The 12,098-nt window shown below is 32.1% G+C and overlaps 1 protein-coding gene across 2 annotated transcripts in view; it reads left to right on the top strand.

Annotated features, from left to right (window-relative positions):
• LOC137929542 (protein obstructor-E-like) overlaps positions 1–11,177 on the top strand; it is a 36,831-nt gene extending 25,654 nt beyond the window's left edge. For both annotated transcript variants that reach the window (XM_068772547.1, XM_068772548.1), the window contains exons 3-6: positions 2,833–3,072; positions 4,069–4,257; positions 8,903–9,117; positions 10,020–11,177. In XM_068772547.1, coding sequence (XP_068628648.1) covers positions 2,833–3,072; positions 4,069–4,257; positions 8,903–9,117; positions 10,020–10,091 — 716 coding nt within the window. In that variant the 3' untranslated portion in view covers positions 10,092–11,177. The remainder of the gene's footprint in view (positions 1–2,832; positions 3,073–4,068; positions 4,258–8,902; positions 9,118–10,019) is intronic.
• The last annotated feature ends 921 nt before the right edge of the window (positions 11,178–12,098 follow it).

Below are 12,098 nucleotides of genomic sequence, written 5' to 3'. Positions count from 1 at the left end.
TCTAGCCTTTGCAACTTTTTAACTACTAAACAACTACATGAGTAATTGGAAACTTGAAAATTAAATTTTCATTATAAGCCAATGGCCGATTTAACAATAAATAGATTACTATTAAAGATTTTTTCTTAAGATACGTTATGCTATGCAAGATATATATATATATATGTATATATATATATATATATATATATATATATTTATATATACACATATATAATTTGTAAAGTGAATGTCGAAATAGTATCTGCAGTAATTTGCTCAGGAAATTTGTAAGATGTTACCAGTTTCGAATTAATGCTTCTGATGGAGTCTCATTCGCATACCTGTAACGCAATATTTGCAAAATCCGTTTAAACATGTTACTAGACCAGAGTTCGATTCATATTACATAATTTATTATTGATCAACAATAATGTCATCTACCATTCTTTCAGGTCACCGTTTAAATTTGATTAATATGTTTTAATAATTCATTTTCTATTGTTGATTTAATAATATATCAATTTAATATTTATATATATATATATTTTTACTAATAATTACATGGCTAATAAATGACTTATTTTATAAACTTATTCAATGACACTCTTAATTCCCTTGAATTCATTATTTGCAAAAATACAATTTCATGCTAAAATATTAGGCTCTAAACAAACATGAGTAGTAGATTTATGATTTGATAAAACATGTTGTATAAAAACTTCATTTATGATTCACCATCATCATATATCATACTGATATCTGCAGGGAGTACTAACATATCAGTGTATTACCGTTTACGATACGTTCCTGATGTTTCTTCCGCCACTTCGTCTCCCAGCTCCTTTCCAAAGTGGTAGTAGTGTTAGCCAGACAATATCAGAATAACAGACGAAGCCGAGGTTCCGCCTTAAAGGGCGCCCTTGTGTCGGAATGCTAGGGGGGTATTATCGCCTTTGAGGCTAATCGCATCCGAATTCACTAAAATAGTAGTAGACAACCTCGAATACTCGGAATCTGCAAATGCCATTGGGACAACATTGATAGTCCGGTTCAAAAATAAAAGATTACGAATCCACTTATGGTAAACGCATGGAGATATTTGTGTACTTTGTTTTGTCTGCCTTATTTCTACAGTATTATATTTATGAACCATGTTGTAAATTAACTAAAAGATATTCATTGTTACGTCATCGTAGAATTTTTGCTGATTTTTACGCAATACTTCTAAAGTTTTGTCATTATCTTTAAGGTTATTCTTTTTTTAATAATATATTTCCCTTTGAATCCCTTTTGTAATAATATATTTCTATGAACCAATCATTGTTTGTCCGTTTGATTTGTTATACTGTTATTAACAACCTAACATGTCATAAGAGATGTATATGACTTTTAACGTGATAATGCTACGTGGTTAATGCGTATCAACAGTAACATCTTGTAACTTATAACTTAATAGCATGCTTAAAATCATATTAGGCAAACCTTGGAGGTCACGATATACGCAATAGTAATTTTTATCTCGTGGGAAAACGTTCTCTCAATAGACACACAACAAACTTGATTAAAGATTCATCCAAACGCAAACTCTGAGCACGTGCTTTACTATGATTTAAAAATCATTATCGTCATAGCCATTTCAGTCTCAAGACGCCGACTGCTAGACAAAAGCCGCCTTTATAGACAAAATAAATACATATGTGGATATATATACCATATGTATATTTGAAGTAAAATAATTATGCTCCAAAGGCTTTCTTAATCTACACATTAATATAGTCAAATGTCTCGGAGTTTGTCAGTCTGGCCAAGCTGACATTAATTTTCCAAAGTACTCAAAATAGTTATGCAAGAGAATCTAAATAGTTCTGACTGTAAATTTAGTTTGCGTTGAAAATATTTCATTCAAATCACTGATAATTAGGCAATAAACTGCCTTCATTTTCTAAGAGTCTAAGAAATCTATATAAAATTTATTTTTTTTATATATTATTTTCAGAAAACATGCAGGTACATTAAATTGATAACAAAATATAAATTTAGGATGACCGTATGAAGTTTTCATAAAAATGAAATGATAATACAAAAGATATCGTTAGTATAATTAATATAAAATTATGTTGTATACAAGGATAAAATTTCGAAAAAAAAATCTAAGTTATTGGGCTTGTTATTGGTAACTTGAAAATACCCTAATGACACCGCGGAAGGTACATCTAAGCTTGCTATTACTGTTTATAAATCAACAGTCTAACAAAAACCAGAGATGTAATATATAATTAAATCTATTAAAAATAGATTGATATTTATTCTGGTAGTATATATTCCTCAGAGTGAGGGTCATAATCCAATATGCAGATCTAAAACTTATTTGTGGATATGATAAATATTGTACTTTTTTGGTCATTATACAAATCCCTCATATACAATTTACCTGTGACTTATTTAAACATCTAACCCATAACCGAAAATTATAAGCAATAATAATTTTCTATCTATAACCTGTATATCATCTGAATCCATATAGCAACAGACTTCAACAATTAACTTCACTAGTTCAAATCTTCATAATTTTTCTATTTTCTTATTTGGTTTACGACAATGTTTTTCAAAGTGGGGTCCACGCCCTACTGGTGGGCAATTAAAAATTGGATTTTACACAAGTTTAGCCCGTTCGCTTTAATATAAATATCTTAAACAGGGGGTCGTGAGAATTTTATAAAGGCTTAGGACTTTACACAAAAATGGTTGAAAAATACTAGTTTACAAAGTCTCCCCTAAGTACAACGTGACGTATACCTTGATTTATATTAATTGTATTGTGTAATTAAATTTTCGTTGTTTTTATTGCAGTTATTTTGGCCAGCGCCGCGGTAGTGACGTGCGCTCAGCAGGAAGACCCATGCAAGACTAAATCGCGTGTGGTACCCGACGACAAGTACTGCGACAAATACTGGGAATGTGAGAATGGTCAAGCAGTTCAATACGACTGCCCCAACGGACTGGTCTTTGCCGGGAAGCACAGGGGTGTCACTGAAGGATGCGACTACCCTTGGAGATCCAACTATTGTGAATACCCCAAAACGCAGATAAGTAAGTAGGATCAAGTTTTACAAGTTCCCCGTAAAGGTGGCGGGCTGGTGATCGGTGTTATGGTACGCAGAGGATGCTGATACCCATCCTGTAAAAACTTTATTGTGAGCAATCCTATACAATTAATGTAAAAAGTATAAATCATACGAGATTGCATCCTAGAATCGACTACGATGACTCTGTGTTTGGCACTAATCGGTGTAACATGGCTCCTGAAGATGCCCCGTGGAAGGGTGAAACACGTGTTGAGTGATTTTATGGTGGCAGTTGTGTAATTCGCATTGTTTGCCGCATGCGCATTTATCAGCGGGCTGGCGGGCGGTGCACTTTGTTGCACGACTACCACTGCATGTGCGGAAGTGGTTAAATATTGGTCCTTTTCTTACTTCCTAGAATCGAACCCGCAATCAACGAACCCAAGTTTCAGTCCGTAGGGGACTAGCTACTAGTGCTTGATATATATCGGTGTAATATATACTAAAAGGTTTTCCAGAACTTTATGGTCCATTTACTTAATTAAAATCCAAAGAAAGCTTCTAGTCTTATAACAATTTAGCTAGATGATTGATAATGGTGGTAAATACATTAAGATCGAGAAATACTATATAGCAAAATTGGAAAATCACACGAAAATTTTAACTTTGCAGCATTGATACATGAAGATATAAAAGTTCAGTTCTTGTAGAGTAAATAGGTGTTATTGAAAGTTTGAGAAAAAAAATTAACGGCTTTGATATTATAGTTACTAGAAGCTTTCAGAAAATTTTCACATGTAACAGTACTTTTGTGATTTTTTAATGTCATTATAGGTAAGATTATATTTTTTTAAATACTATACATAATATTTAAATTTCGAATACTACAATTTTCTAATAATATAATTAGTCGCATAAATAATGCAACGGGTATCTTTGTGTAAAGATGAAAACGTTGGACTTTTTAGATTTTTACCTGATGCCAGTCTTCCCAGTATTAAGTGACGCATTTTCTTAATAGATCCTCCAATCGGCGCGGAACACTGCGATTGGTTATACGGTATCTTCGGCCACGAGACATCATGCACGAGGTACTGGACCTGCTGGAACGGAACCGCCACAGAGCAACTTTGTATCGGCGGCCTCTTGTACAACGAGAACGCACACTCCTGCGACTGGCCGGAAAATGTTGACGGCTGTCAGAAACATCGTGAGTACATCATTGGCTATATACAGTGTTTTATTAATTCAAACTTTTTATTTTAAATCTTTATAAAAAAGGCTTCATAGGGCAGTGCCACATGTTATGGAGCCACTTAAACAAAGAATTTAGTAGAGAATAATCTGACTTTTTAATGTTACTAAATTTAACTATTTCCAAGCTGCCTTGGTAGACGCGGCGTGGATAGGTCCCCTCCTAAATGGATCGACGATATAGTTAAAGTTGTGGGAAGTCACTAAATGCAGGCAACACAGGATCAGTCATCATGGCAATCTTTCGTATTGTCTTATGCCTTACAGTGGGTGTTCATTGACTGAAAAAAGCTGCACTGTTAATGCAATTTAACACCATCAAACTACTTGTGGAGATATTTTAAATATTGTGACTGATTTCTTTAGGCATTTTAGCAGTGATTAAATATGTGATTAAAAATCGTCATCTATCGAATATAATTTTCCTAATTATCATTTTTGCCAAACCTTTGTCTTTTCAAGGCAGTATAAGTTAAAAGTTTTTTTATAAAACCTTTTTGATTTCAATCTAAAAAACAAAGTTTTTTAAACTTATATTAAAATTGTAACATAAGCTATACATGTAACGCGATAGGTAAATAAAAAGCTATGTAGGTTTCAAACTATGACAATACAATAAGCCAGCATTGTTGAAATTTTACTACACATAAATAATTCGCTGCAATTGTGTTGCTAAGTTTTAACTGCACAAATTGTAAGCAATTGAAAGGGACACATGATTGTTCCGGTCGTCAACAATTGCAAAAATGCAACTTTTTTAAAATGCAAATGTAACAATTTTTTCGAATGTAACCTAAAAATTTAGTATCATCCGATTCGCTGTCATTTTTCAGTTACTGTTTCCTCGTCTTAACAAGCATGCATTATACGTCATTTCATTTTTCCAATTTGTTTAATTCACATGTAAAATTGAGGTTAGTCCAAAAAGATGCCAAGTCGCCAAGTAGGATTGTCATGAGAACACCATAAACGCGTCAATATCCTTCAAACAACGGATGCACACTAACATTTTACTCTCGTGTAAACAAATCATTATCTTCTTATGCTAAGTTAAAATAGTTTAGCATTTTTTAATAGTAATTATATCCAAGCAATTACAATATAGCTGAAGCCCTATGAAAATCAGAAACCGCTAAAGCAAGTCACGCAACAAAGGAAAATTATGCTTTAACTTATTTCGTGATTAGTTGTATATAATTAATGATTACAATCGTTAAATGTACCGAGTTAAATTAATTATAAACTTTTTACGGACGTGAGTACGGGTTTTAATAATTTCTTTAATCCGTGTTTAAGAACCCTCTTTAGTTTCACCCATCAATCAAGCGGCTTTCACCGTAATTGCTCTGTGGAATAAAGCGTATAATAGCATAGCATGAATGATGAATTATGAAGCTATGATGTTATATAATCGATTAAGCACGTCGGTTGTTTTTACGACTTGAAAGTCGCTTTAGACGATGACCGCAAACATACTATTATTTGATATTCTATCATAACAATTATCTCAGCTTATAATTTAATGATCCGCTCTATTATAATGTGAATAATGACTGGCATAATTGATATCAAATTAATACCATATGACCAAGCCTCAAAACGTGCATAGATTTTTTTATTATTAAAGGCCATAGTACCAATTTAGTCGATTCAGCCCATAGACGTCCACTGTAAGGACTAGACCACCACCAAAGATATCTAAGGGGGATATAACATGATCACAACGCTTGGCAAGATACTTGGTGATCGCATTGTGGTATTGTGGTACGCAGAGGACGCTGCTACCATCCTCTGGAAACTTGTTTGTGAGCAGTGTCAATCCTATATAATTAATGTACAAAGTGTGAAATACTTAAGATTGTATCACTGGAATCGAATGCGCGTGTTACAATAACAAGTATGTCAAAAGTGTAAATTTACTTTTTTTATTTCCAAAGAAGTATGATAAACTTTTTTTACACTGAAAGTTTAAACAAAAGTATTTCTTTACCAAATTATTCTCATCGCTTTGTATATTTCAAGTCCGTTTATTCACAATTCAAATTAAACTCCTTTGTAAGATAAGACAGATTTGAAAACATTAATCAAAAAGTTCATTGTACGTAAACCGTTCGATAACATCAATTTTATTAAAAGCTTATCAATCATATATTAGCTTATCATACAATATAAAATAAACTTTTTAATAGATGCCCAAAATTATTTTTGGTCAATAACTTTTAACACATTCTTGTATACCTCACTCATTACTAAAAAAACATTCTGCCATCTTGTCGAAGTAAATACAATAACTTGAACTTACATACCTTCATATGTTTTTTTTAATATACCATATTTTACACGATAAAAATATGTACATAGTTTTATATTAATAAAGAAAAAAAATTACAATGGGCGGTCTTATCACACGAGGCTATTTCTTCCAGACATCTATAGGGAAACAGTAGAAGTATAAATCAAGGGTAGTTAACGTGTACATAACAAACATACATATATACTGATAATAAAGATGATACAGTACGTATTACGGTATACATTTTATAAATATATACAGTAAGAAATAAAAACATTAAACTGACTTGGATCGAACTTAACTTCGAAAGAATAAAGAAACAGAAAAAGAGAAAAAATGAATTAAAGAATAATTAATCATTGGTCTAGTTTGTTTTTATTTATGATAATTTCAGAAACTATAATAAATGCTATATTACATTAGTATACCTATTCCATCATTCAGTTTTCGATCGAATAGTTTAATGTTGACAATTGTTTAACTAATGTGAATTAGCAAAAATTGTATCCATGCATCTAAATTTTAAATCACGTGTTATATTCTATCTTTGTGTATTTTATCTCTTAATCCTACCATGTATTGTAATTTGAGCAGTGGAAGCACTGCGGTAGAGGACCGAGACTCGCGATCGTTGGTCACTAATTCGTTTGCCGGGATACAATTTTATATAATATTCACTTTGTGCAAATTTGTGATTTCCACTGCTCACGAACACGTTGCTAGAAGACGGGCAGCAACGTCCTCTGCGTACCATAATAAAACACTGCGACTGCCAACCTGCCTACCAAGCTTAGTCATTGTGATATACCCCCATAGATATCTTTAGAGGAGTTCTATGCATGCAATGGGCGTCTATATGCTGAAATGACGATGACGATATTATATGTTATGCATATATATTACAAATTTGACGAATGTAATATGCGCTCAGTAACAGCTGGTTTTAAAAATACAAAAACACAGACATACATAAATATTGATTACCTTACTAAAATCAGCGCAAAAGTACGAGTCATGCTGTACCGCAAATGGTTTTTAATCGGTCTTGCCTTTAAGCCTAGCCACATATACACATAAGGAAGCCTCACAAAGAATATAGTATCGGAATATAAATCTTAAATAACCTTTTTAATTACCTTTAGTACGCAACGAAGTGAATCAATCATAGCATACAATACCATTGAGATATCGCCTTGTGCTGATATTTGTTTAACCTTTCAATAAGCTGTTCACGGTCTGTAACATTAATCGAATCACGACCGACAGACGATATCGATTTCGAATTCAATGCATATATATACGAGCAATGGTCATTGTCAAGACTGTTCGCGGATTCATTGGTCGTTTTTGTTTACAAAAAAAGATTCGGTGCACGTAAATTTTGTATTGTCTTTTTTCCTATTAAACTATTTTATAGTTTAACCTTTTCGATCTATGTCACAGAGGACTTTGATTTTTTTATTTCTGTATCTAAACCCACTTAAAATGTTTTATATGATTTTCTTTTAATTACAAGAAATCCACGAGAAACATTTTTGAACTAAGTTATGATTCAGTCCATAGACAAGTTAGAAATGTCACAAATATTTTTCGACTACCAGGGCGGTCGGAAATAGGACCTTATTACCTCAAATTATCAGCTCGTAATACCAATATATGTAATACTAATACACGTACTTAAAGAACAGACACGAAATATACCTACTTAATTAAAAATAAAATAAAAAGATCTTTTCAAGATTCAGGTACATGTCAGGTCTTTGCAACTACAATCCGGATAAATAGATATTCCTCATAAATTTCTTGCTTGAAGCGGCCTGCAAGAGCCTTTTTCAATGACTTTAACAGTCTTTTATTAAATAAATAAATGAATGGCTATTAATATTATATTTAAAAAATACTAAGTAAAAACAAAAGGGCACAAGTGCGATGAAGGGGTGCTAATAGGGAGATAAAAATAAAATGTAAAAACATAAGGAAAGGAGAGAAATGCTTACGCTAAATTTATAGGCGAGTAAGGCTAGGTGGGCCTTCGATGCGGGCAGTATAAAACAGGTCATAGCGATTTTTAAAGTAGGCCTATGCCTTAAAGTGAGCGTCTATCGAATGATATCATAATAATGAAGTTTGAAAAAAAAAATAAAAGTTACCTATATGCTTGCACTTAAACTGACATATCTGATTTATTTTTTTAACATACCATTTAGATTGTGGTTCTCGTAACTCTCTCGACCTCTCTTGAATTGCTTTTATCGACTTCTGTTTGTGATTTTTCCAATATGTATATAATACTATACTTCGATTTCAGCCCTTTGCAATGAAGATCCCAACGGCAACGTACCGCTTGGCAAATCCTGCAACAGGTACTGGCAATGCCAAGGCGGTTACCCTCGTCTCCAGCGCTGCCCGGCTATGCTGGTGTTTGACAGACGATCCTTGCGCTGCGTAGTGCCGCCTACAGATGAATGCGAAATTCCCACCACAACTCTTTCACCACAAGAAGAAGAACAGAATTCGAAACCGGTACGTATATAGCTGCGCAAACTATAAATCATATTACCTTTCATCTACACGTTGCGTGGTCATAATATTCTGTTATAGAGACCACCGACTGGTAGGCGCAGCATAAGACATCCACCCGCAAAAGGAACAGACAACCTTTTTAAAGTTATCGGAAAACACTGGATGCAAACCGCTTCGAACCGTTTATAAAGGACATGTATAGGGAAAGCTCTGTGGATCTCCTTCGGCTGAAATTATGATGGAGAGGTTCTAAGTGTATCATACTACCAAACTGTGCGGCGCCTGCGAACTCGGTTATTGTTCGTATCCTATTGGATAAAAGGCTTGATCCTCAAAAAGTGGTGACATGTTAAGTCAAAACGTACATCCAGTATCTTGATGTATAATAAATTTTACACAAATTAATAAATAATAAATTTATATTGTGCACCATATACTGTGTTCATAACAACATGATCTAGCAAGGAATGGAATGATTGAGAAAGGAAGATGTAGTTATGGAATGATAGAAGGAAGAAAAAAAGATATTGTGAACTACGGAAGACGAGGACGAAAATAAAAAATTCATGTGAAAAAATAGTTAAGAAATAAAAAAACCCTGTTCCCAACAAAATAGGGGTGGAAGGAGAGGTCCCAATAACGGAGGCCTCATAAAAAAAAAACATGATCTAGCATATACAAATATATCTTTAATTTCACAATGTTAAACAATGTGCAAATTTATTTCGAGTTTCGAGTTTTGAGTTCATAATTAAATATATTAGGTATATACTTATTTATGCATATATGCATAAATAATATATGTATATGTATATATATATATATATATATATAAATATATGTTAATTTTTTCATACATATGTAAATGAAATATTAATGTTTGAATAAATTATTTCTTACAGGGTCAACAACAAAAACGGCCCACCTATGAATATCAAGACGGTCAGCCAGGACGTCAAAGGGCGAGAAACTAAATATTAACAAACACTTTAATTTACAAAAGAATAATCCGTCTTATATTGACCTAATACAAAGGAGCCAAATATAAAAAAAATGCATACAACGAAAGCAAACATGGCTCCCTAAGACTGCAATCAGCTATATTCAAAACAAATTTATAATACTCTTTATAACATAGAATTATTAGAATTGTAAATTATAATTCATTTAATTTGACAGTTTAGATATAAATGACATGAAATTATCAATTATCACGAATGTTAAGAGCAACCGCATTGCTTCTGACAGCCGTTTATCAATCGTCTATTTATCACACCTTTTTAATTATCCCATGTAACTACATTAATTGAATTTAACCGCAACGGTCATATTTTTAGACTTTTTTGTAATTTGTACAGTACCGCTAATTAACAATAAGGTATAATACATCTTTATTATAACTTTTATAAAATGCATAATATCTATAGGATAGTTATATACTGATATGTGCTTAGATATCTAATTTCCAAAAATAAAATTAAAAGTACTTAATTTGATATAAAACAAACATCTATGATTGCAAATATTGGACAATCTACATTTAGATATATATAACTAATTTTTTAACTAAATTTTGATCCAAAAAAGCATTTTTCAAATGTTGCGGATAAACTTTTTACTTGAATAACAGTAAATTTGAAAATTAACACAAAAGAGTATGTAAAAAAATTTGTTAACCCTTTATATTAGATATTATGTCGCAATAGCTTTTAACATATAACAATGTGACTACTCAACGTTATCAAATAAGATTATATATGTATATTATATGTATATATCACGCGTTTACCCCATCGTCAATGTAAAGAAACTGGCCACAATAATGTAAAATAAAAATAACTTTATAATCAGACCGAAAAAATTTCATTGCAAACTTTGCTTTTCAATATCACAAAAACACCTACAGTACCTACTCTCAAAGTATTTAAACTTAATAATTAAGTCATAATTATAGTTTCTAATTAAGTCATGTATTTACCTATTATATCTCGTAAATACTCAACAAGACCACAAAGATCATAAACCAGTATCCAAAAAAAAACAACATTTAATTTGTAATTCTATAGCCTAAGTCTATATTGTTTTAATTGTAAGTCAAATAAAGATATTTTTAAGGTAATGACTTTTTATTTATTACATACAAAATGTTAATAATATCGAAAGTCGCTAAAAGCAAGCCCTTTCTGATCAGTCCTTATGTAAATCTATACAGAACTAAATCCAGCAGTGAAATGATGCAAACAAATATTCCCTTTAATTCCTTTTGTTCAATACAAGATCGAAGATCGATCGATGATTGTTGATCGACGATCGATTTTGTCATTCAAATAATATCAAAAACATTTTTTCCCCTGTGGCATGTAATATAATTACTACAACAAAATTCTTCGCGACGTTGACCTATTTCCAAATAATTTAATAATATCATACTATCGGAAAGTGAGAGAAATGGTTTTTATTTTTCAAAATAAAGTAAATCAACTAAAAAATGATACAGTTTCAATTAATGAAGAAACTAGCTAAAATCTTTTTTATGTATTAGTTTAAAAATCTTATCATTAATATGTTTGATACCTTAATATATGAATAAGTATGTTTTTATTCATCTTAAATCAAATAGCGTTAAAATGAGATAAAACGTATTATCATATATAATGTGGTAGATTGTACTTTTCTACAGATGTACTATATTCATCTATATTACTTTAGTAGTCATTGTTGACGTACTGCAAGGCATAGGCCTTCCCCAAAGATATCTAATATAGTCGCCAGACTAGGCAGGCGGGTTGGCGATCGCAGTATAGTATTGTAGTACAGAGAGGACACTGCTGCCCATACTCTGGAAACTTCTTTGTATACAGTGGCAAGTCTATGTAACCAATGCACAAGGTACGAATTATCTAAGAATACATCCCAGGAATTGAATCTGCAACCTACGAATGCAAGTCTTCTACCACTGGGCTATTACTACTCAATTGATT

This window comes from Battus philenor, unplaced genomic scaffold, assembly GCF_028537555.1.
Source record: "Battus philenor isolate CCGP_79_NKW_IND1 unplaced genomic scaffold, ilBatPhil1.0.hap1 SCAF_5, whole genome shotgun sequence".
Classification (NCBI taxonomy): Eukaryota; Metazoa; Arthropoda; class Insecta; order Lepidoptera; family Papilionidae; genus Battus; species Battus philenor.
This window is presented reverse-complemented; position numbering and strand designations above follow the sequence as displayed.